Source organism: Elephas maximus, chromosome 6 (assembly GCF_024166365.1).
Source record: "Elephas maximus indicus isolate mEleMax1 chromosome 6, mEleMax1 primary haplotype, whole genome shotgun sequence".
NCBI lineage: Eukaryota > Metazoa > Chordata > Mammalia > Proboscidea > Elephantidae > Elephas > Elephas maximus.
This window is the reverse complement of record NC_064824.1, coordinates 131,821,937-131,848,717: the sequence shown is the minus strand read 5'-3', so window position 1 is coordinate 131,848,717 and position 26,781 is coordinate 131,821,937. Positions and strand designations below refer to the sequence as shown.

Below are 26,781 nucleotides of genomic sequence, written 5' to 3'. Positions count from 1 at the left end.
AATCAACTCCATGGCAGTGAGTTGGGTTTTTTTTTTTTAGTTTAATCTTTATTGAAGCAGATTGCCAGGTCTTTCTCTTGCGGAGCTATTGAGCGGGTTCAAGCCACCAATCTTTTGGTTAGCAGATGGTGCTTAACTGTTGGTACCACCAGGCCTCGTTTTCTGTACTTTATACAAAAAGCAAATCGGGCCCCATGGCTGAAGATCATGACCCCAGGCTGATCTTTGTTTTTCCAGAGAAATGATGGGCAGCAGAGCTATTATTGCAGGATTATCAATGCCTGCTTTCTTTATCTCCTTAGGTGAAGAGTGTGACATTGATATAAACGAATGTGACAGTAACCCCTGCCATCACGCCGGGACCTGCCTGGACCAGCCCAATGGTTATACCTGCCATTGCCCACATGGCTGGGTTGGAGCCAACTGTGAAATCCGTAAGTATTTCTGAGGTCCCCCGCTGTTGTTTAACATTTTATTCTCATTCAACAAGGAGAGGATACTGACGGTGACTGCCACCCAGCCCCCATGGCCCATATTACGGATAAGGCAGTGAGCTACCCAGGTTTCCCAGGTCCCCACTTAGTACTCGGGCTCACTGCTTCCTGCATCCCACACCAGGCTTTCCACCGTAAGATAATTTGAGATGTCATCCAGAGTTCACTGCCTCTAAGACAGCCAAAAATGTGTTCCACAGAGAAGTACTAGCATCGCGTCAAAAAGAGTCTTTGTGCTGAAAATTAAAAAAAAAAAAAACAAAACAACAGAATGTACGCTCACTTTGCATTTCTGTCTACAAGTATCTTCAAATACACTAGGTCCCTTCTCTTGCCTGGAGAAAAAGTCCAATGAGGACGACCTGAAAAGAAAATCCGAAAAACATTCTGAGCAGCCAAGAGCTTCGCATTCTCTCAAGATGAACTAGGGGAAGTTTGAAAATGTCCTAATCAAGAATTTACATCTTTTTGGTTTTTTTTAATGTGCTTATTGAGATTGAGGTGGAAATGAGAACTGACATGGAATTGAGTTTTCACTTGTTTTATAAAACTCAACTCTGAAAGGGGTTTCTTATTTAAATTAATCAGGGCAGTTTGATCTTTCAGGGAAGAAGAAATGTAAACACACTACTTAGGGGGGCATACTTCTTCCTGGTTCCAGAAGCTCCTTTTCATGGGAAAGAGCTCCCCCCACCCCTGCCCCTCTCACCACCTCCTTTACTCTCCATCAGATAAGGACAACTTATCTGCTGTGTGAGTTTGGAAGGAGACACTAGGCAGAGGCTGCCTGTCTGTGGAGCTGGGGGCTGCGGGCTGTCTGCTCTCTCCGCTCCTCCATTCCCTAAGTGTTATAGACGGGCCCCTCCTGGTGCTGCCGCGCTGCCTGTGGCTGGATGGGTTTGTCTGATTCTTAGTGTGTGTCTGAGGATGGGGACCCACCCCCGAAAAAACCAAACCTGTTGCCGTCAAGTTGATTCCGACTCATAGTGGCCTTATAGGACAGAGTACAACTGTCCCATAGGGTTTCCAAGGGACACCAGGTAGATTCGAACTGCTGACCTTTTGGTTAGCAGCTGTAACTCTTAACCACTATGCCACCAAGGTTTCTAAGGATAGTGAGCTCTCCAATATGTAGGAAACCCCCTTGTCCAAAAATGTGAGCCATGTCTCCAACATCAACTTGACCAGGAACAAAGGTGCTGTTGTGGCTCTTATCTGCTCACTCTTCTATCTTCTATTTTGGTTCAGAACTTGGGAGAGAACGAGGATATTCTTAAGCTTCCTCTTCAACCTTCCAAAATGATTCTATATGGAATGGTCTCAAGATCAACTTTCCCTGCTTACGATGAGTGAAGAATGCTCTCTCATTGAAGAGATGGGAGAGAAAAGGATTCCAGTGGTGAAAATGCTAAGGGCTGAGGTTTGGTGTAAGGTGTTAAGACTGAAAGTCCGGTCTGGTGGAATATGTTGGTAGAAACGATGCCAGACTTGGATCAGCAGGACCTTGGTTCTTGCACTGGCCACGGGACTCACTGTGTGACTGCGTTTAGTTGCGCAGGGCCTTAGTTTATGTATCCATAAAATGGTACCAAGTTTCATTCTGAAGACTGGTAGTTCCATGAAATGAAAGATTCGTGCCTTGGGGCAGTGTAATATATATATTTATAACTTTTAAATTCTTATTTATGAAGATAAATATATAGGAGAGCGTAGATAAGAGGAAATGTCAGGAGCATACAGGTAGGTTGCCCACAGGAGTTTCAAAATTAAAACAAAAAACCCGTTGCAGTCAAGTTGATTCCAACTCATAGCAACCTTATAGGACGGAGTGGAACTGCCCCATAGGGTTTCCAAGGAGCGCCTGGTGGATTTGAACTGCTGACCTTTTGGTTAGCAGCTGTAGCTCTTAACCACCACGCCACCAGGGTTTCCAAATCATTTGGCAGTAAGTCAGTTCTGACTCATGGCGACCCCGTGTGTGTTGGAGTAGAGCTGTGCTCCATGGGGTTAAGATCTTATAAAAAAAAAAAAAAAAACTTAAATTTTACTTCGTGCCAGTGATGATAATGTAGGCAAAAGGTATACAAGGGTAAAAAACCAAACCAAACTCATTGCCGTCGAGTGATTCTTACTCATAGCGACCCTGTAGGACAGAGTAGAACTGCCCCATAGGATTTCCAAGGAGCACCTGGTGGATTCGAACTGCCAACCATTTGATTAGCTGCTGTAGCTCTTAACCACTACACCACCAGGGTTTCCATAGGATAATTAAAAAGATCAGAGTTGTCTTCAAATTCTAGCTCTGCCATATGCTAGCTAGCTGGCTATGTGTCCCCAGACCAACAAATTTACGTTTCAGAGCCTTGTCTTTCTCACTTGTAAATGGTGATAGGAAGGCTTTCCATTCAGATTGCTGTGAGGATTAAATGAGCAAATGTGGAGGTCTCTGCTATGCAGTAGGTGCTAAATAAATGCTGGTTGTCCTTTCTTTTTTCTTTCTAAATAACTGTAGTTCTTATGCTTTGAACCACTCCCGGGGGTGTCGGGAGGTGGGGGCTAGCCTTCAGCCATTGTCTACTTAGACTCTGCTTGCAGAGTGAGCTCCCCTGGGGTATTGGGCCATCCTGGGATGGCTGAGTGCAGTGAGTCCACCAGATATCTTGGTCCACACCCAGGCTCCCTGCTTGCCCAAAGGAGCATTGCCTTCTGGTTATCTCATTTGCACCTGTCCATTAGGCTAAAGACATCAAAATAAATATCACAGCAGATTAGACTCTGCCAAGGCTCAGAGTTTCATGTTTCCAACCTTGACCTGGGTGTTGGAATAGAGAACGTGCATGTGAGGTTTGCAGATGACACGTAGCTGTAATCATAGGCCAGTTTCTAGAGATTTGGATCTGAATCAAATGGAATGGGACAAAAGGTCAGGGGTGGAAACAGAGTCTGGGCAGTTACGGTTCCGAGAAGCTCTAAGAGGCCTTCCTGGCTTCTGTGAGTTGTGGGACCCATGGCTTCTGAAGTCTCTTTCTGACTCTGAGCATCTGTGACCCTTTGACATGGCCAGAAAACCATGTGGAAGATGCTTGGACTGTACAAGGTCAGGCTGGTGAATCTAAGCATGTAGAATGATGGCCTGTATAGGTGATATCTTGGCCCTCTTGACCTCAGAATAGACAGAGGTTAATGATAGTTAAAGAAGCCCATCAAATAATTTTGTTATATGAAGTAGTCATCATACAAATAGTTTTGGTTCTCATTTTTTTTATAAGCTTTTTTTTTTAGATAAAATTAATTAATCTTCCTCTCCACCCCCCTGCACTCCCAAAGATAACAATTGCCAACTGCTTATTGTGTATTCTTCCAGATATATTCAGTCAATATGTTTCCCCTTTTTTCTCATGCAAATGGTACTATTCTATATATACACTGTTCAGTGTCTTGCTTTTATACTAAATAATGTATGTTGGGTTTTTATCCATGTTGGTGTTGGTATATCTACCTCATTTTTTAAAAACCACATAGTTTTTTCCATTCTTTAGATACTCCATCATTTCTTTAATCAGGCCTGTGATTAATCATCTATTTTCTGATAGATCATCTATTTTCATGTTTTTACTATTAAAAACAATACTGGAATGAACATTCTTATATATGCATCTTTGTACACACTTAGGAGCCCTGGTGGCACCATGGTTACAAACTCGGCTGCTAACCAAAAGGTCAGCAGTTCGAATTCATCAGCCAGATGCTCCTTGGAAACCCCATAGGGCAGTTCTGCTCTGTCCTATACGGTTACTATGAGTCGGAATCCACTCGACAGCAGCAGGTTTGGTTCTTTGGTTTGGTACACACTTATATGAGAATATCAGTAGGATTAAATTCTCAAAATGGAATTGCCAAGTTTGTGCACTGAATATTTTGATCCAGTTGGTTGATTGTTATTTTAATTTTTCATGAGCATTTATTTATAAATTAGCTATTTGCCATTTACAAAACTTTTCCCCTTGAAGCAGTGGTGCTGGGGCCAAAGGGTAACTCGAAAATCCCATTTAATCCACAGTTATTAAAAAAAAAAAATTACGGTTATTATACCGTATTAAATACTTTGAACACCAGGATTGCATCGTACCAGTTACCTCTTGGGAAGCGATTGTGGCTAGATATGGGGAAGGCAGCCTGATTGAGTGGAAAGGATGTGACCATAGATTGTGGAGTTCTGTGGTTCTGGTTTTGAGTTCCAGCTCAGGTCCTTATTTCTTGGTAAGGAAGTGAAGTCTCTGAGGCTTAGGTCTTGATAACTGAGACAATAAATGTGAACAATCTAGGATGTGCCTAGTGTTTAGTTGCTGTTAGGTGCCATTGAGTTGGTTCTGACTCATAGTGACCCTAAAGGACAGAGTAGAACTGTCCCATAGGGCTTCCAAGTAGTGGCTGGTGGATTTGAACTGCCGACCTTTTGGTTAGCAGCCATAGCTCATAACCACTGTGCCACCAGGGCTCCTAGTGTATATAAAAAAAAAAAAAAGTGTATGGTAGGTACTTAATAAATGGTTGCCTTGGTTATTATTATCTGTCTTAGTTTCCTAGTGCTGCTACAACAGAAATATTGCAAATGGGTGGCTTTAACAAACGGAAATTAATTTTCTCATAGTTTAGGAGGCTAGAAGTCTGAATTCAGGGCACTGGTTCTAAGAGAAGGTTTTCTGTCTGTCAACTCTGGGGGAAGGTCCTTGTCTCTTCAGCTTCTGTTCCTTGGCTCCTTGGTGATCTTCACGTAGCCTGGCATCTCTCTTCCCCCATGTCTGCTTCCTTGCTTAACCTGCTCTTATTATATCTCAAACAAGATTGATTTAAGACACAAATACCACCACTCATCTGTCAGTTTGTCATACTGTGGTGGCTTGTGTGTTGCTGTGATGCTGGAAGCTATGCTACCGGTATTTGAAAAACCAACAGGGTCCCCCATGATGGACAGGCTTCAGTGGAGCTTCCAGACTAAGACAGACTGGAAAGAAGGACCTGGCAATCTACTTCTGCAAAAATTGGCCAGTGAAAACCTTATGGATAGCAGCAGAATATTTAAGACATACCCTATACTAATACTGCCTCATTAACATAACAAAGAAAACCCATTCCCAAACGAGATTATAACCACAGGTATAGGGGTTAGGATTTACAACACTTATTTTGGGGGGATACAATTCAATCTATAAAATTATCAAAAGAAATTTCCTTGCCTCTGCTGGAATATTCATAAATTTGATGCTGTTGAGTTAATAGCTAACAATTTTCTAAAAACATTTTAAGATAACAAGAATTATATAAATATGTAGCTATTAGTGATATGATTAGACCTTGACTTCTCCATCCCGAAGTAGACACAGATATCCCATGAAGTGAATCTTTCTATCCTCCCTGACTCAAAAGTACTTATGGGTATAAACCCATTGCCCTCAAGTTGATTCCAATTCATAACAACCCTACAGGACAGAGTAGAACTGCCCCGTAGAGTTTCCAAGGAGCGGCTGGTGGATTTGAACTGCCAATATTTTGCTTAGCAGCTGAGCTCTTTCACCACTGTGCTACCAGCCTTCCTTGAGGGATATACCGCCCACCCATAGCCATCAAATCAATTCCAACTCATGGCGACCCTATAGGACAGAGTAGAACTGTCCCTCAGGGTTTCCAAGGAGCACCTGGTGGATTCAAACTGCCAACTGCACCACCAGGGTTTCCATGATGGATATAGGGTAGTGTTTTTAGACCTTTTGACTGCAGCCCACAGTTGGAAATCTATTTTACATCTTCATGTTGCACATACCACACAAGCATGCACACACACACAAAGCCTGAAATAATACTTACTTTTGTAAATATGACACACTCTGATATAGTTTTCTAAATTTTATTATTATTTTCTTTTATGTTGGTCTGCCCTCATTACATTGATTTTCACAATTTGCAGTTTGGGAAACATTCCATGTCCGTTAAGTGTGTGGGCTTTAGAACCAGAGTGCTATGTTCGAATCCAAGTTCTTCTACTTGCTATGTGTAATCCCAGGCTAGTTATTTCCTCTCCTGGAGTCTCAGTTGCTTCCTGTATAAAAGTAGACAAAGATAGCATCTCCCTCATAGCATTGAAGGAGAAATAACTGGGTTAACACCTAAAACACTTAGAACAGTGACCGGCACATATTGAGCTCTCAATGAATGTCAGTTGTTATTAATCAAAATAATGAATTAAACATCCAAATACAACTGTCTGACATCAAATGTGGTGTTGGCGAAGAATATGGACTGCCAGAAGAATGAACAAATCTGTCTTGGAAGAAGTACAGCTAGAATGCTCTTTAGAAGTGATGATGGCAAGACTTTATCTTACGTACTTTGGACATATTATCAGGAGGGACCAGACCCTGGAAGAGGGCATCATGCTTGGTAATGTAGAGGGTTCGCAAAGAAGAGGAAGACCCTCAAACAGATGGACTGACGCAGTGACTGCAACAATGGGCTCAAGCATAACAACTATTGTGAGGATGGCGCAGGGCTGGGCAGTGTTTCGTTCTGTTGTACATAGGGTTGCTATGAGTTGGAACCAACTCAATGGCACCTAACAACAACATTTGACATCACCACTTGGGTGTCTTGTTGATAGCCGCGGTGAATTTGATCTGGCTCATGGCGACCTTGTGTACAACAGAATGAAACACTGCCCAATCCTGCATCATCCTCACAATTGCGAGCATGTCCAAGTCCATCGTTGTGGTTACTGTGCCAATCCATTTTACTGAGGGTCTCCCTCGTCCTCACTGGCCCTCTACTTCACCAAGCATGATGTCCTCCTCTAGAGATTGATTCCTCCTGATGACATATTCAAAGCAAGAGAGTCAGACAATATTCTATTGTGATCCATGAGGTTTTCATTGGTGAAGTTTTGGAAGTAGAGTGCCAGGCCCTTTTTCCTAGTCTGTCTTAGTCTGGAAGCTCCGCTGAAACCTCTCCACCACGGGTGGCCCTGCTAGTTTTTGAAATACTGATGGCATAACTTCCAGCATCATAGCAACATGCAAGCCACCACAGTACAACAAACTGTCAGCTGGGCGGTGGGCCTGGCATATAAACCAAAAACCAAACCTGTTGCCATCAAGTTGATTCTGACTCACAAGTGACCCAATAGGACAGAGTAGAACTGCCCCATAGGATTTCCAAGGAGCCCCGGTGGATTCAAACTGCTGACCTTTTGGTTAGTAGCCGTAGCTCTTAACCACTATGCCACCAGGGTTTCCGCCTGGTGTATAGCAGGTGCTTACTATTTGTTGAATGAATGGACTTTTATGAAGGAGATGGTCTATCCATTCCATTCCTATTTTCCCACTTGTCCATCTTCTCTAGATTAAAGAGACCCCAGAAGGCAGTTCTGCCGTTCGAGTCTGCCTGCCTGCAACCCTAGGGCCCACGGAGCTGCAAGACCAACTGACCAGGGCGCGTTCACCACTCCGCCTGAGCCATCTCACACGCAGGCAGACAGAACCATACAGACCAGTCACATAAATCATCAGGACGGAGGGGAGAAGGCGTTTTGTGAAGCTAGACCTAGGGCTTAGCCGGCAGCCATTTCCCTTGCAATACCTGGTGCACATGGAGAGAGACAGCTCATTTTCCTGGCTGACCAAAGCAAGGTGACTCGTGTGATTTCCAAGCATGTCTGCATTCTCTGAAAAATTGATTTGTAGGCTGGAACCCAACATTCAGCAGAGTATAACATCCATTTTGCATCAACAAAAAGGAGCCCTGAGGCTGCAATGGTTAAGTGCTTGGCTGCTAACCGAAAGGTCGGTGGTTCAAACCAACCAGCCTTTCTGTGGGAGAAAGATGTGGCAGCCTGTTTCTGTAAAGATTACAGCCTTGGAAACCCTATGGGGCAGTTCTACTCTGTCCTCTAGGGTTGCTGTGAGTTGCAATCAACTTGACAGCCATGGGTTAGGTTTATCTAAGTGACATCTCTAAAACACAGTTTCACTCCTTTCTATTCTCTTTTTCACTAACATAGGTGGACACGTTAACTAGTCTCATCTTTTCATCTAGGTACAATAAACAGTAGACATGGTAATGCATTTTAGTATACATTTGTAAACTCAAATGAAGTCTACTTCTGAGGCAGACCATGTGATTGACTCTGCCCTGACTCCCTGCTTCCCCTTGAGCATCGCTCTGAGTCCAGCTCTCCTACCTGGCTCTCCTCCCGTATCCCCTGAGATGTTACCTGCAGAAGCACTTGGAAAAATAGGAGACAGCAGACATATTGAGTTTAAACCAAAATGCAAATGATCCTACAGGACATAAAGACGACCTTTGTCCTGAGCAGCTCTTGTGCTTGAATTCCCGGCCATGCACCTGCCGGGACAGTCTGATCACTCTCTGCAGCCTGAGCTCTCGCCAGCAGAGTAAATAATTCATGCCATGAGACTCCCAGGATGCGGCAAAGCGATGGCTTATGCGGGTCGTGCACGGGCTGAGAGATGGCAGCTGCAGCCACCTGGTGCAGATAAGTGTGCTGCCTTCCAGCCCCAGTGCTGGCTTTACTCAGATCCAGCCTGGCTGGTAAGCAGGCGTTGCCCCTAGAGCAGCCTCATTCACTGCTCTCAGCAAAGCAGTAGATGACAGTAAGGTGGAGTCCAGCTTTAAAGAAAAGAGCAAGGGGAAGGGAGAAAGCAATGGTTTTAGGAGAAATTTTAAGAAAGTTTTCCCCCGAAGTCCAGATAGCTTGGAACACAGGGTTTTAGGAAATGCTCGCTTCAGAAAGGCAAGGAGTCTCGGCAGCTCTTCAGGAGCCAGAGACACAGCACAGTGCACGTAACCCAGGAAGTAAGGTGGTTTCTTCCCCCAAGGCCCTGTACACGCTCTGTGTATACATCATCTCTGTGATGTTAGGTTATCTGCATGAAATGTAGGTAGACACCATAAAAACTCATCAGGAACTTGAGTGGCCTTACCATGGTGACCAGATCTGAGCAGCCTATCGAGTCAGAGTGGGACTAGAGAGTGCATTCCTGTTGATGAGGAAACCAAACCAAACCCATTGCTGTTGAGTTGATTTCAACTCATAGTGCCCCTACAGGACAGGGTTTCCAAGGCTGTGATCTTTACCGAAGCAGACTGCCACATCTTTCTCCCACAGCACGGTTGGTCGGTTTGAACAACTGACCTTTTGGTTAGCAGCCAAGCACTTAACCATTGTGACACCAGGGCTCTTTTTTGTTGATGCAAAATGGATGTTATACTCTGCTGAGCGTTGGGTTCCAGCCTACAAATGAATTTTTCAGAGAATATCGAAATGCTTGGAAATCAAGCAAGTCACCTTGCTTTGGTCAGCCAGGAAAATGAGTCGTCTCTCCCCATGCATACTAGGTATTGCAAGGGAAATGACTGCTGGCTGAGTGCTGGTTCTAGCTTCACAGAGCGTCTTCTCCCTTCCATCCTGAGGATTTATGTGCAGTGGTTTGTATCGTTCTGTCTGCCTTCGTGTGAGCTGGCTGTGGCAGAGAGGCGAACGTGCCCTTGTCAGTTGGTCTTGCAGCTCCGTGAGCCCTATGGATACTGGCAGGTAGAGTGGAATGGCAGAACCTCCTTCTGGGGTCTTGGTGAGATACTCAGCACCCAGAAAATCTGGGTATAGACTCAGAAGTCACTTCCTTCATCCTCATTTTTCTCAAACCCTCAGGAGCTATCCAGACAGGGAGACATGGGCCATTTTTTTTTGTCAGGCTTCAAGGAAAGACATCTGCTCCCTTGTTCCCTATTTGAGGTCTCCCTGGAGCTCTGGTGGCATGGTGGTTAAGAGCTGGGCTGCTAGCCAAAAGGTCGGCAGTTTGAATCCACCAGCTGCTCCTTGGAAACCCTATGGGGCAGTTCTACTCTGTCCTATAGTGTTTCTATTAGTTGGAATCAACTCGAAGGCAACAGGCTTGGTTTTTGGTTTGTGCCCTTCGTCAAATGGTAACATTTCTCTGAGTGCATTGCAGACAGAGAATAGCTGACTCTCCGAGTCCGTGGTCACTCCAGATGTAGCTGAGATGAGAGTGTGAGTGTCAGAGCCCACGAATACTCTCATCTGAGATGGAACAGTGAGGAAAGTCCTGGGATTTCCGGGGAAGATGGGTCCATTCCTGGCCACCTCTGAATCCCATATCCAGGCGCCCAGAGTCCCAATATGAACGCGATGGCTGGGGTGTGTGTGTGTATGAGTAACGTAGGGAAGGCATCCTCTTCCACGTGAGTTTAGCTTCTCTTTGCTCTTATCTGGCCTTTTTTTATCTTCATGGTTTTCCAGAACAGTCCATCTCTGTGCAGGTCTGTAAACTAATACTTACGTAATTTGATACACATGACCTATGCTGATCCCAGGGATTACACCCCATCCTTCCTTTTTTTTTTTTTTTTTCTTCCAGCTAATAGAGGGTGTTGGCATAGCAGTTAAAAGCTCAGCTGTTAACCAAAAGGTTGGCAGTTTGAATCTACCAGAGACTCCTTGGAAACCCTATGGGGCAGATCTACTCTGTCCTATAGGGTCGCTATGAGTCGCAGTCGGGTTTGGTTTATGGTTTGGAATAGAGGCTGTCACTTGTAGGAAGAGCCCAAGGTAATGCTCCATGATCCTCAGCTCGGAGCAGGTCCCTCTAAAGACAGCGTGTGACTGTACTCGGCAAGCAGGGTCCTTCCTGTTGGGTGAACTGCTTTTATTCTCTGGCTGTTGGATGAACCTCTTTCCGCCTCGCCTAGGGCTGGATAGTTAGGTTGATTCCCATGTTTTCACTTGCAGAAACCATGCTGTGTGTTGTAGCATTTCATTCCTTCTTAAAAATACCAGAAAAAAAAATCTAAAGCAAAAGTGATACAAACGTTAGCGTTTATTAACTCTGAGTGGTGAGGACGTGGGTGTCTGTGTTTACATTCCCAGCCTTTTTCTAAATGTGCAGTAGCTGATAATTTAACATTTAACAATTGTAGTGCTGAGATGACCGTGCTTGTCCGTAGCTGTTATGTGCTTATGGCGTAATTTCTGCAGCATAAATTCTAAAAAATTGGAATTTCTAGGATGAAGCGTTTGCCGATTAGTCCACAGAAGAGTTGTGTATCAGTTTACACTGTCCTCACTTCTGTGTACCTTTCTCACCTGTGGCTATCATCATTAAAAAAGTATTTTAAATATTACTGCCAAATAATATTTAAAACTAGAGGAACTGCATTTGTTTTATAATTATCAAGCTAAATGACTTTTTATTTGTATTTCACTGGTGAGTTTCTCTTTTGATCCTTTGCCCTGTTTGTGGTTTTCCTTAATGATTTGTAAGAGGCCCTCATATATTAAGAATGTCAGACCTTGGTCTGGTTTAACGATAGAAAATAATTCCTCCCAGCTTGGGTGGCCCTGAGATTTTAAGTTAGCAGTGTAAGGCGGGAAAAGACCTCCCTATCGAAGCCCAGAACTCATGTCCACTCATTGATTTCGCCTCCAGATCTGCAGTGGAAGTCCGGGCATATGGCGGAGAGTCTCACCAACATGCCCCGTCACTCCCTCTACATCATCATCGGTGCCCTCTGTGTCGCCTTCATCCTGATGCTTATTATCCTCATCGTGGGCATTTGCCGCATCAGCCGCATCGAGTACCAGGGCTCTTCCAGGCCGGCCTACGAGGAGTTCTACAACTGCCGCAGCATAGACAGCGAGTTCAGCAACGCCATCGCTTCCATCCGGCACGCCAGGTGGGCGGCTGGAGGCGGAGGTGGAGGAGGGAGACGCTGCTTTCCACCTGTGCATTCTGGATACGTAAAACAGAGGGCCAAGATGGTATCTGGGGACAGATCATTCGGCTGCCTTATTAGCAAACCCCTTTGCATTCGCGGCTAGTTTTTTGTTTTTATTGAATACATGCATTTATTTAATGCAGCCCTGAGCATAACCGTTGTGCCACCAGGGCTCCTGCTAATTTAGTTGTTGTTGATCTGTGCCTATAAATATCTGATTCTTAATCACTGTGTATGAAACATTTTTTGATGATCTCTTTTTGGAATGCCTTTAGCTATGTTGTTCTTCAAACAGTCAACTTAGATACAAGTAATTCTATTTGATTCAAGGACTCACTGTTGTTGTTGGGAACCGTTGAGTTGATTTTGACGCATGGTGACCCCATGTTAGCAGAGTAGAACTGCTCCATAATGTATTCAAGGCTGTGACCTTTTGGAAGCAGATGACCAATCTTGTCTTCCAAGGTACCTCTGGTTGGGTTTGAATCACCAGTCTTTAGGCTGGTAGTTGAACACTCAACCATTTGTACCTCTTGGGGATTCTTAGAGTTAGCATGTTGTTGTTGTTAGGTGCTATCATGTCAGTTCCAACTCATAGTGACTCCAGGCACAACAGAACAAAACACTGCCTGGTCCTGCTGCACCCTCACAATTGTTATGCTTGAGCCCATCGTTGCAGACACTGTGTCAGCCCATCTCGCTGGGGGTCTTCCTCTTTTTCGATGGCCCTCCACGTTACCAAACATGATGTCCTTTTCCAGGGAATGACCCTTCCTGATAACACATACAAAGTATGTGAGATGTAGTCTTTCCATCCTTGCTTCTCAGAAGCATTCTGGTTGTACTTCTTCTAAGACAGATTTGTTCAACCTTTGGCAGTCCATGTTGTTGTTGTTGTTAGGTGCCGTCGACTTGGTTCTGACTCATAGCAACCCTATGCACAACAGAACAAAACACTGCCTGGTTCTGAGCCATCCTCCCAATCGTTGTTATGCTTGAGCTCATTGTTGCAGCCACTGTGTCAATCCACCTCGTTAAGGGTCTTCCTCTTTTCCGCTGACCCTGTACTCTCCCAAGTATGATGTCCTTCTCCAGGGACTGATCCCTCCTGACAACATGTCCAAAGTATTTAAGACGCAGTCTCGCCATCTTTGCCTCTAAGGAGCATTCTGGCAGCACTTCTTCCAAAACAGATTTGTTCCTTCTTTTGGCAGTCCACGGTAGATTCAATATTCTTCGCCAACACCACAATTCAAAGGCGTCAGCTCTTCTTCAGTCTCCCTTATTCATTGTCCAGCTTTCACACACAGATGATGTGATTGAAAATACCATGGCTTGGGTCAGGCGCACCTTAGTCTTCAGGGTGACATCTTTGCTCTTCAACACTTTGAAGAGGTCCTTTGCAGCAGATTTGCCCAATGGAATGCGTCTTTTGATTTCTTGACTGCTGCTTCCATGGCTGTTGATTGTGGATGCAAATAAAATGAAATCCTTGGCAACTTCAGTCTTTTCTCTGTTTATCATGATGTTGCTCATTGGTCCAGTTATGAGGATTTTTGTTTTCTTTACGTAGAGGCATAATCCATACTGAAGGCTGTGGTCTTTGATCTTCATTAGTGTTTCAAGTCCTCTTCACTTTCAGCAGGCAAGGTAGTGTCATCTGCATAACGCAGGTTGTTAATGAGTCTTCCTCCAATCCTGATGCCCCATTCTTCTTCATATAGTTCAGCCTCTCGTATCATTTGCTCAGCATACAGATTGAACAGATATGATGAAAGAATATAACCCTGATGCACACCTTTCTTGACTTTAAACCAATCAGTATCCCCTTGTTCCATCCGAACGACTGCCTCTTGATCTAGGTAAAGGTTCCTCATGAGCACAATTAAGTGTTCTGGAATTCCCATTCTTCACAATGTTACTCATAATTTCTTATGATCCACACAGTCGAATGCCTTTGCATAGTCAATAAAACACAGGTAAACATCCTTCTGGTATTCTCTGCTTTCAGCCAGGATCCATCTGATATTAGCAATGATATCCCTGGTTCCACGTCCTCTTCTGAAACCGGCCTGAATTTCTGGCAGTTCCCTGTCGATATACTGCTACAGCCATTTTTGAATGATCCTCAGCAAAAATTTGCTTGCGTGTGATGATAATAATATTGTTCTATAATTTCCACATTCAGTCGGATCACCTTTCTTGGGAATAGGCATAAATATGGATCTCTTCTTGTCATTTGGCCAGGAAGCTGTCTTCCATATTTCTAACCATAGATGAGTGAGCACGTCCAGCGCTACATCCGTTTGTTGAAACATCTCAATTGATATTCCATCAATTCCTGGAGCCTTGTTTTTCACCAATGCCTTCAGAGCAGCTTAGACTTCTTCCTTCAGTACTATCGGTTCCTGATCATAGGCCACCTCTTGAAATGGTTGAATATCAACTAATTCTTTTTGGTATAATGACTCTGTGTATTCCTTCCATCTCCTTTTGATGCTTCCTGCATCGTTTAATATTTTCCCCATGGAATCCTTCACTATTGCAACTCGAGTCTTGAATTTTTTCTTCAGTTCTTTCAGCTTGAGAAATGCCAAGAGTGTTCTTCCCTTGTGGTTTTCCATCTCCAGCTCTTTGTACATGTCATTATAATACTTTTCTTTCTTTTCTGGAGATGCCCTTTGAAATCTTCTGTTCAGTTCTTTTACTTCATCAATTCTTCCTTTTGCTTTAGCTGCTCGAAGCTCAAGAGCAGGTTTCAGAGTCTCCTCTGACATCCATCTTGGTCTTTTCTTTCTTTTCAATGACCTCTTGCTTCCTTCATGGATGATGTCCTTGATTTCATTCCACAACTCGTCTGGTCTGCGGTCGCTAGCGTTCAATGCATCAAATCTGTTCTTCAGATGGTCTGTAAATTCAGGTGGGATATACTCAAGGTCATATTTTGGCTCTCATGGACTTGCTCTGATTTTCTTCAGTTTCAGCTTGAACTTGCATATGAGCAATTGATGGTCTGTTCCACAGTCGGCCCCTGGCCTTGTTCTGACTGATGATATTGAGCTTTTCCATCGTCTCTTTCCACAGATGTAGTCAATTTGATTTCTGCGTGTTCCATCTGGCAAGGCCCATGTGTATAGTCGCCGTTTATGTTGGTGAAAGAAGGTATTTGCAGTGAAGAGGTCATATGGCAGTCCATAGTGTATTCAGTATTCTTCTCTAACACCACAACTGGAAGTGCTGGTGGCATAGTGGTTAAGTGCTACACCTGCTAACCGAAGGATCGGCAGTTCAAATCCACCAGGCGCTCCTTGGAAACTCTCTAGGGCAGTTCTACTCTGTCCTATAGGGTCGCTATGAGTCAGAATCGACTCAGTGGCACTGGGTTTGGTTTTTTATTTTGGTGTAACACCACAATTCAAAGGCGTCAGTTCTTTTTTGGTCTTCCCTATTCACTGTCCAGCTTTCGAATGCATTTATGAGGCAATTGAAAACACCATGGCTTGGGTCAGGCGCACCTTAGTCTTCAAGGTAACATCTTTGCTTTTCAACACTTTACAGAGGTCTTTTGCAGCAGATTTTCCCAGTGCAATGTGTTGTTTGATTTCTTGACTGCTGCTCCCATGGGTGTTCATTGTGAATCCAAGTTAAATGAAGTCCTTGACAACTTTAATCTTTTCTCCGTTTATCATGACGTTGCTCATTGGTCCAGTTATGGGGACTTTTGTTTTCTTTATGTTCAGGTGTAATCCACACTGAAGGCTGTGGTCTTTGATCTTCATCAGTAAGTGCTTCAAGTCTTCTTCATTTTCTACAAGCAAGGTTGCATCATCTTCATAATGCAGGTTGTTAATGAGTCTTCCCCTAATCCTGATGCCCTGTTCTTCTTCATAGATTCCAGCTTCTCAAATTATTTGCCCAGCATACAGATTGAATAGGTATGGTGAAAGGATACAACCCAGATGCACACCTTTCCTGACTTTAAACCATTCACTATCCCCTTGTTCTGTTGGAATGACTGCCTCTTGATCTATGTACAGGTTCCTCATGAGCATAATTCAGTATTCTGGAATTCCCATTCTTCACAATGCTATCCATAATTTGTTATGATCCACACAGTTAAATGCCTCTGCATTGTCAATAAAACACAGGTTAACATCTTTCTAGTATTCTCTGCTTCCAGCCAGGATCCATCTGACATTATAGCAATGATATCGCTTGTTCCACATCCTCTTCTGAATCCGGCTTGAATTTCTAGCAATTCCCTGTCAATATACTGTTGCAGCTGCTTTTGAATGATCTTCAGCAAAATTTTGCTTGCATGTGATATTAATGATGTTGTTCTATAATTTCCACATTCGGTTGGATCACCTTTCTTGGGAATAGGCATAAATATGGATCTCTTCCAGTCAGTTGGCCAGGAAGCTGTCTTCCATATTTCTTGGCATAGACGAGTGAGCACTTCCTGTGCCGCATCCATTTGTTGAAACGTCTCAATTGGCATGCCGTCAGTTCCTGGAGCCTTGTTTTTCACCAGTGCCTTCAGTGCAGATTTCAGGACCTTCATTAGGGTTGGCATAGTATCACGGAAAGAGGATTGTGTCTGAGTTCTGGTATCTGAGGCACAGCATTGAGTCCCAACTGCTCTATTACCTGACTATAACTTTGGACCAGCCACTTGTTGTTGTGTCCTGTTGGGTCAGTTCTGACTCACAGCGACCCCATATGACAGATTAGACCTTCCCCACAGGGTTTTCTAGGCTGTAATCTTTTATGTGAGCAGATCACCAGGTCTTTTCTCCCATGAAGCGGCTGGTAGGTTTGAACTATTAACTTTTCAGTTAGCAGCCAAGCCCTTAAACATTGTGCCACCAGGGCTCCTTATAATTTTGGCCTGGCTACTTAATCTTTTATAAATACAGTTCCCTCAAGTGTAGAAAGGGGAAATACTACCTCCTTAGAGAGTTATGCCAAACAAATTGTTATAAATATTCAAGAATTATATAACTGGCACCTTATTTACTTCTCCAAATCTATTCTAACAGTAAAAAACTTACCAGATACTATAATATTTAGTAGACTTTTACAAGGGGTATTTATTTCAAAAGTAATAGTAATATTGTTTGTTAAAAGAAGCCTTGTTTTCTTTTCACCAACAGAACAATCTAAAACACCCAATCCAGAAAGTCTATGTGCTATAGTAGAAACTGCCTTGGTGTCTTAAGACTGGGTTCCAGGGACTCTTAGCTGTGTGGTCTTTGTTGGAATGTCTTGTGTTGGTATTGACCAAGACACAAACCAACTCCAGTTCCGCCTGACTGATATAGGAGCTGAGAGGTTCAGAAGTTTGCTTTCCTCAAAATGAAATTCCCAAACTAAAGTCTCAGGTCTTATGGTTATCTTATCACTCCAATGGAAGCAAAAGCCAGAACCCAGCTTATAAGGGGCAGAGCCAGTGGCGAAGAGAAATTGGGAGACATAGACCATTTGCTGCAATGCTTGGGTGGAGCAAAGGGCAACTTCTTTGTGGGAGCTGCACCCAAGCCTTACTTACATGAGAGAGAAAGAAGAGTTAAAGCCTTCCTCCAATTCAGGCCCTTCTTATCATAGGCTTGTTCAACTCAGACAGCACAGCTTCCAGAAAGCCTTTATACCAACCCCTGCAAGCTCCACTTTAATTGTTCATTCGATCCTTTCCTCTACTAAACTAGTTTCTGTTGAGTCGACATCAATTCATGGCAACCCCATAGTGTCAGAGTAGAACTGTGCTCCATAGGGTTTTCAATGGCTGATTTTTCTGGAAGTAGGTCACCAGACCTTTCAAGGCACCTTTGGTTGAACCTGAACCTCCAGCCTTTCAGTTAGCAGTGAGTGTGTTGACCATTTGCACACCCAGGGACTCCACTAGCCTATGAGTAAAGGCAGCAGCTTTTATTTCTAGCTCTCCAATGAGTTCTGACGTATAGGAGGCTTCACACAAAGTTTGAGGTCTGAAATGCATGGCTGAGCTCAGCTAGGGGTTAGCGTAGGCTGTCTTGACCTGCATGAGGGGTAGATTTCTCCCAGGGCCTGTGTCTGGCCATCCTCTGCCATCTCTCGGGCATGTGGTGGCTGCTTAGTAAGTGTTACCAGGCTGTAGGAGTCATTGGGTGGGAGTTGGAGAACTCATAAAGAAGCGGAGGGTTGAAAAGTTCCTTCGGTGCTCAAGAAAGAGCCTGCTCTCTCCTTTCTGTTCCTGGAGGGGCTTAGCTCACCAGGAAGGGGCAGGCTGTGTGACTTTCTACTGGGATATATTTCGAGATCCAGCGAATCGGATTTCCCTCCACCCCAAGAGGCGTCTGTGGCTGGAGTCCTTCAGGGTTATGAGTATTTTACTTCAGCTCCCAAATATGTTAAGATAGATCCTTCTGAGCACCCTGCCAATATAGCCCACTGGTGAGATAGTTGGCTGGATTCTCTTGGAAGGGAAGAACAAATGGGAAAACATTTACAAACCTGGTTTTTATTGAGTGCCGATTTTTATCAAAAATATTTACTGCAGAATTCCTAACCTGCAAGCTCGCGCATGCCCCAGTGACTGCAGATAAAAGTATTGATGTTACAGTAATACTGTCCCGCGTATCTGGATTTTAAGACTACGTCTCTTCTGAATGTTTATCGAGCCACAACATGTGGTTTCTACAGCAGGGCCTCAGGGAGGCTCTGGTTGGGCCGCTGGCTGGTTGGCCCGTTTTGCTCCCTTTTCCTGGAAACCCTAGAAAGGCTCTGTCCACTTTATGTAAACCTCTCCCTAGTTTTCAGCAGCTGCCTCTTCTCTATGTCCGTTTCACAACCTCTCTTCCAGCCACCAACCTAGAGATGACCTTGTGTCGGAATGGCTGCAGCCCAGTGGCTGTGCAGGATGCACACTGAAGGGTCACCTGTGACGTTCACAAGTGGCTGAGGAAGCGTCTGGTGACTCTGACGTCAGCTGTCAGTTCATGCAGGCTCGGGGAGGGGGAGGGAGCCCAACCGGCCTTGTCCCCAGTGTCATCTGCTTCATAGCTGCTCTGCTTACAGTCAGGCAGGAGAGAGTTCAGAACTGACCAGAGAGAGCAAAGCCTCTTGGCTTGTCTTAGTTATCTAGTGCATACGAGACACGGTTACACTCTCATCTGCTAACCAAAAGGTTGGCAGTTCAAACCCACCCAGCAGCTCTGAGGGAGAAAAGACCTGGTGATCTGCTCCTGTAGAAATTATAGCTTAGGAAACCCTATGGGACAGTTTTGTTCTGTCATATAGCGTTGCTATGAGTCGAAACTGGCTCAGTAGCACCTTACAGCATAACAGAAATAACACAAGTGGATGGCTTATTTTCTCACAGTTAGAAGGTTAGAAGTTCAAACTCTGGGGCAAGGTCCTTGTCTCTTTTCAGCCTCATTCCTCAGTTCTTTGGTGATCTTCCTGTGGCACGGGACCTTTCTACCCCCATTTGTGCTTGCTTGCTTCTGTGCCTCATCTCCTCTTTTTATACCTCAAAAGCCATTGATTTCAGACACATCCTACATGGATATGGAGCCCTGATGGCTAAGTTCGTAAGAGCTCGGCGGTTCTACTCTGTCCTATAGGGTCATCCTGAGTCAGACTCGACTGCACAGCAAGGGGTTTCTTTTTTTCTCCCTACACTGATTGGCCTCATTAACGTAACAAAGGAAACTCTGTTTCCAAATGCAGTTATAGCCACAGGTATAAAAAAAACCTGTTGCCACTGAGTCAATTCCAACTCATAGCAACCGTATAGGATAGAGTAGAACTGCCCCATAAGGTTTCCAAGGAGTGGCCCGTGGATTCGAACTGCCGCTCTTTTTGTTAGTAGCCGTAACCTCGCTGTAGCTCTTAACTGCTGTGCCAACAGGGGTTAGGATTTACAGCACATATTTTTGGGTGACACAATTCAACCCATAACAGGGCTCCAAGATTTGGTGCTGAGGCCACATCTCACTGCTCTATCAGCTAAAAGCACCTGGTCATAGAAGAGCTGGGAAAGGACATGGTCACGTTCCCTCCAATAGGTCAGAGCCACCCGACGTTCCCTGCGGTATTGTTTTAGCTGGCGACTTTCGGGAGAATATGAACTAGAGGAACATTCACTTTTCGGTCTGCCCTTTAGCTGGTTGCAATATCTTTTATTTAGTGACATTGGCACTATCAGTGCTATGACTTCTGTTAGTGTGTCTGTGGTGTTGTTAGGTGCCGTCCAGTTGGTTCTGACTCATAGCGACCCTGTATACAACAGAACGAAACACTGCCTGGTCCTTCACCATCGTTACGATCGTTGCTATCCTTGAGCCCACTGTTGCAGCCACTGTGTCAATCCATCTCATTGAGGGTCTTACTCTTTTTCACTGACCTTCTACTTTATCAAGCATGATGTCCTTCTACAGGGACTGGTCACTCCTGATAACATGTCCAAAGTATGTGAGACCAAGTCTTTCCATCCTGGTATCCCAGGAGCACTCTGGCAGACTTCTTCAAAGACAGATATGTTTGTTCATGTGGCAGTCCATGGTGTATTCAACATTCTTCGCCAATACCTTAATTCTTCATCAGGGCCTGCAGAATATATTAGACTTTACAGGCCATATGGGTCTCTTATGGTGTCGGTGTCTTTGCTGGCTGACATTTAATGAGATCTTCCCATGGACCAGACATTATGCTAAATTAAAGCAAGAACAGATTTCTCATTTGCAAGAATCTCACAAGAATCTTGGGGCATATGCATCATTTGTTCCATATTATAGAGGGAGAAAATGTGGGCTTAGCGAACTCATGGCATTCATACTGGGGCCACAGAGTTTGTAAATGAGAAGCCAGGATTAGAGCTGGCCTGCTGATTTGAAGCTGGTGTGTTCAACACAGTACGTGAACTGGCTCTCATCAGGGGCAGGCACAGTGAGAGCCACGATCCAAGGCCTCCTCACGCACAAGAAGGCACTAATGATGTGTCCCAGAAACCAGGCTCAGAAGCCAGATAGCCCCGCCTCTCCCTAGGAGTGGGACCTTGGGAAAATGATCACTGAGCCTCCATTTCCTCCTCTGTAAAATGGGACAGATGGTAGGTACTCACCTCACAAGGTCGTTGTGACAGTGAAATGAGATGATCAGTGGAAAGGAGACAAGTGAGGGAGATGTTTGGATGAGACCTCAGAACAGTGTCCAATGCATGACCCCTCGTGGGGAGGGACCGGGGGTGGTGCCTCCAAATCGGAGCCTTTCAGCTGTTTTTCTGGGAGAAGAGGATTTATGTTAATTCATCTCCATCTTTTAAAATTTACTTCCCTTGTGGGTCTCAGCAGACACTTCCTAAGAGTTGTGGCCTTTGGTCATGTTGTGGGACATGAGCCACCTCTGGTGGGAATGTGTTACTACAGCTGCCAAGAGCTCCAGCCAGCCAGCCTCACCCACCACAAAAGACGAGCTGTGCTGCTAATCTTTTCACTCAACAGAACACCTTCTGAGTAAAACATCACACAAAATACTGGGTGGTAGAGCCACCAAACTGCATGCAGTTTTTACTCACCTTTGCTCCAATATGTAATAAACACGGTATATTAAAAAAAAAAAACCCATTGTCGTTGAGTCGATTCTGACTCATAATGACCCTATAGGACAGAGTAGAACTGCCCCATAGAGTTTCCAAGGAGTGCCTGGTGGATTTGAACTGCCAACCTTTTGGTTAGCAGCCATAACACTTAACCAGTACACCACCAGGGTATATGGCATTTTATAAACCCAAAAAAAACCCCAACCCATTGCTGTCGAGTCAATTCTGACTCATAGCGACTCTGTAGGACAGAGTAGAACTGCCCCCATGGGGTTTCCAAGGCTGCAATCTTCCCGGAAGCCATCTTTCTCCCATGAAGTGGCTGGTGGGTTCACACCACTGACCTCTCAGTTAGCAGCAAAGTGCTTAACCACTAGCCGCCAGGGCGTGTCTGGCACTTTAAGAAGTGTGTAATAAATATCTGTTGGATGGACTGAAGGAATGTGGGACTGACAGACTGAAAAATAATGCATCAAAGCATTGACATCCGGTTCTTTGGAGGAAGTGATTTCAGGCGATTCTTACAGTCTTCATCAGGGGCCTGCAGAATATTTTAGACTTTACAGGCCATATGGGCCTCTAATGCCTACTCAACTCTGCCTTTGTAGTGTGAAGGCAGCCATAGCCAGTCTGAATGGGAGTGGCTGTGTTCTAATAAAACTTTATTTAAAAAAGCAGGTGACAAACTGAAATTGGCCTATAGTCTATAGTTGGCTAACTCCTGGTCTTCATTATAATTTTCTCAAGCTCCCATTTTTTTTTTTTTACAGTTGAAGTGTACCTTTATAAGAAAAATAGTGTGTTAAGTAACAATTCCTGCAATAAAGTAGGCAACCTCTTACATCGGTTCTGTGTCTGAGAGCTTAAATGGATGCCGATTGTTATTGTTAGCTGCCACCAAGTCACCCCCAACCCCTGGTGACCCCATGGACAATGGAACAAAATGTTGCCTGGTCCCGCACTATCCCCGTGGTCTGTTGGACCATTGTGATCCATAGGGTTTTCACTGGCTGATTTTTGGAAGTAGGTCATCAGGCCTTTCTGCCCCTGATAGTCTATTTTATTAATATCCACTCAATTCTGAGAAAAAAAGGCAATATAAAAATCCATTAACATTTTAAATTTAGGTAGGAAGACACATTAATTTGTCACCAAGTGTGTGTCTGCCACAGTGATAGGTATGGGAGATGCGAGGAAAGCCTTGTTTCATTTTGTTGTTTTTTAAAAAATTGTGGTGTTTCTATAAAGTAGAAGTTTCTATAAAAGAAACTCCATTTTTTTGTTTTTTTTTTAAATAACCCTCTCCCATCCTCTCTCCCTCCCCCCTCTCGTAACCACAAAAGAGTGTGTTCTTCTCAGTTTAAACTATTTCTCAGGTTCTTCTAATAGTGGTCTTATACAACATTTGTCCTTTTGTAACTGACTAATTTCACTCAGCATAAGCCTTCCAGGTTCCTCCAGGAAACTCCATTTTTGATGGAGACCTTTGTAACTCACCTGAGGAACTTGGCCTTGGCTTCCTGCAGCTAGTAAGTTGCAGTGCAGCAGTTCCGGCCCAGGCTTGACTCTAAGCTAGCCTGCTCCGTTTTCTAGTGCCATACATGTTAGTCTTACTTTAACCAAGTTATCTTTGTAACTGGAGGCTTTGAGTGGTGCAAATGGTTAAATGTGCTTGGTTGCTAACCTAAAGGTTGGCTGTTCAAGTCCACCCAGACGTGTCTGGGAAGGAAGGTCTTGGTGACCTCCTTGAGTCAGAGTCTACTTGATGGCAATGGAAAAAAATATATATTGGAGACTTTTTAATATTGCAGTAATGACTGTGGGTTTCTTGGGGAGGGGAAAGCTTTAACTCTTTAACGCGGCCTTTTGCCTGGTGCCTGTCTGACGTGGTTTGTTCCTTTCAACTCCAATTTGGCAATCTCGAGTGAATTGGAATACACGATTGCTAAATGTTTAAAACTAAAAGATCAGATGGAGAACACAGCATTTTCTCATTTCTTACTGGATTCTGCTTTTCCTCTCTGTACCTGAGATGATAGATTTTCAAAAGATATCAAGTCAAAGGAAGGAACAGGAAAGGAGGATGGGAGGTAAACTGTGGTAAACAAGCCCCTTCCGGTCCTAGGATCCCATCCTAGGAACCTTGTTAGATTTAAGGTTCTTTTAAAATTTCTTTTTTTAATGAACCCTGTTGGGCTTGAACTTGAAACAGTTAAAAAAGTGTTGTCTGTAGGGGTGGGGGAGGAGGAGAGATGGGAGTGGAAGATTGTTTCAATCACATTGCACTCCAGGACTTCAAGGAAAGGTGAGGTCTTGAATCTGAAGAGACCACCCAGAAGTTGCATTTGCTTTATTTTGATAATTGCTGTCAAAGACTGCTTTGGCAGCAAGTCTTGAAATTGGATTTTGACTCCCTTGGCTTCTGGGCGTCAGTCTTGCTGTAGAGGGGATTTTGATATATAATAATCTGTTGGGACAATGGCTTTGTGCACAGAGAAAAACAATGCCTTGGGTGTGTGTGTGTGTGCGCGCGCGTGCACGCAAGCACCAGCGTATATGTGTGCGGGGGTGTGTGGTGGTGGGTGGAATTCAGGGTGGGCGCCTGGCACACTTGGTAGATAGACCTCTTCCTATCTGAAGTTACTTCCTCCTTCTGTCCTTGTCACACTGTGAGGACCTCAGATGACCTCCCAGCCTACACCCTTCTCCTCCGAAAGTCCCTCAGGCCAGGTGGTTATCCAAGCCCAGCAAAGGCCGCCCTGCAGTCCTGTCGGTGTTCTAGACACTACTGTGTATGTAAAATAAACTTGCCTTTCCAGATATTCATGGGTCTCAGCAAGAAAAAGACAAATCCATACACTTTTTTTTTTTTTAATGTAGAGAACCTATTGTAGAAGCGTCATGCCCGAATACTTTGCCGAGATTTAATCTAGAAGCTTCAACGTTAATTTGGGCTTTCTGGTCGATGAAATCCATTTCTATTCCCTCCGGCACCAAAGACTAATATTTATACTCTTTCAATGTTCATCTCAGAGTGTCTTAAATTTCGGTACTTGCTAGAGAATATATTCTTAGAGTATTTTTCTAGTTCCATTTGATTCTTGAATAGAAGTGTTTTTCGCCACTTGCCTTTAATAGGACCGGGGGCCCAGTATCTCTCTAACCAAAGTCCTTTCTCTGTGTGATTTCAGATTTGGGAAGAAATCTCGGCCGGCAATGTACGACGTGACCCCTATCACCTATGAAGATTATAGCCCTGATGACAAGCCGTTGGTCACACTGATTAAGACAAAAGATTTGTAATCTTTTGAGGGGATTATTTTTCAAAAAGATGGGATACTTCAGTCATTCAAATATTTTTAAGAAAATAAAAAGCTTGAGAAATTTAAAACGTTAGCCGCTCCAGAGTTTTCAGTAGAATATTTAAGAACTAATTTTCTGCAGCTTTTAGTTTGGGGGAAAAATTATTTTAAACATGGAATTTGTGAAATCCGCAGACTACGTTTTCATGTACTTTCAGCTCTCTGAACCGTAGGCTTCTAGTAAATAGTATGTGCTCTTTCCGTGGTAGACACTATCATGAAACCCGGGTTAACTTCTGTGGTTGTTATGGAATGCATCTAATCAAGGAGAAGTTTCTGTTTGACACGTGAGTGCTGGCTTCCTGAGTAGAGTTAGGTAAAACTTGTAGAGTATGATGTATGATACTGTATACCCGTTACTTAAAAAGAAGTCTGAAATGTTCGTTTTTTGTGGAAAAGAAAAAAAAAGAAGCTAGTTAAATTTCTTATTCCTAATCCGAATGAAATTAGTCTTTGCCTTATTCTGTGCATGGGTAAGTCATTTTTTTCTGCACCGTTTTGTCGAACCTTGTGGAAACACTCTTTCGAGTTTGTTTTCTCTGTGTCAATTTTCGTAATGGTTGTCAGACTAGGCCTTGAAAAAGTACACCGCGAAAGGGCCTAGCTAGGCAAATTATGATCGAGTTGAATCTATATTTTTCTTCAACAAGTCAAGGTTTTTATATTGTAACTTAAATTTGTGTTTGAGTTGTTCTTTGCTAAGAAGTAGTGAATGTGAGAGAGGACTGGTACCCTCAATAGTGTGTTTTTCTCACAGTGCTTCTTTATTTATATCCGGGACGTCTCCGTGGCTGTATTTGATTGATACGTGCTTCTTCCCATTCTTGCTGATTTCGAAGAATATCAAATAAACGTTATCAAGTCAAGGATGCGCTTGTCTTGCTCGTTCTTTTCACATGGTGTAAAACATTTTGGATTTGATTTCATTGTCCAAAAAACCCTCTGTTTTTACATTTTCAGTGTTCCAAGGAGCATGTCTCGTGATCTCTGGGTGGCGATTGGCTGGTAGCCTAAAGGTTGGCGATTTGAGCCCACCTGGCGGCTCCACAGAAGAAAGGCCTGGCAAACTGTTTCCGTAAAGATTACAGTCAAGAAAACCCTATGGAGTAGTTGTATTCTGTAACACATGGGGTCACCATGAGCTGGGGCGGGCTCAACGGTGGCTAGCAACAACAGCAGCAACAGATTTCTCATGGATGCCAGAGCCATTCCCTGCCCCTTCTGTGAGCTTCCTGACCTTCTAATCATCTTGAAACATGTCAGTGATGCACCCCTAACCTCTTGTGCAAACATGAAAATCCAGTTGCCATCCAGTTGACCCTAGCTCATGATGACCCCGTGTGTGTCAGAGTTGAACTCTGCTCCATAGGGTTGTCAATGGCTGATTTTTCAAAAGCAGGTCTCCAGGCTTTTCTTCTGAGGTGCCTCTGGGTGGACTGAGACTTCCAACCTTTCAGTTAGCAGCAGAGCATGTTAACTGGTTGCACCACATGAAGGGTGGGGGGAAGAAAACAACAACAAGAATTCTGATTTTAAATTT

General features: G+C 44.0%; 1 protein-coding gene across 1 annotated transcript in view; it reads left to right on the top strand.

The window, feature by feature from the left end:
* The window catches only part of DNER (delta/notch like EGF repeat containing), a 371,552-nt gene extending 345,455 nt beyond the window's left edge, over positions 1 to 26,097 (top strand). The window contains exons 11-13 of the mRNA XM_049888408.1: positions 303 to 434; positions 12,011 to 12,257; positions 25,071 to 26,097. Of these exons, the coding sequence (XP_049744365.1) occupies positions 303 to 434; positions 12,011 to 12,257; positions 25,071 to 25,182 (491 nt within the window). The 3' untranslated portion in view covers positions 25,183 to 26,097. The remainder of the gene's footprint in view (positions 1 to 302; positions 435 to 12,010; positions 12,258 to 25,070) is intronic.
* Positions 26,098 to 26,781: the final 684 nt, after the last annotated feature.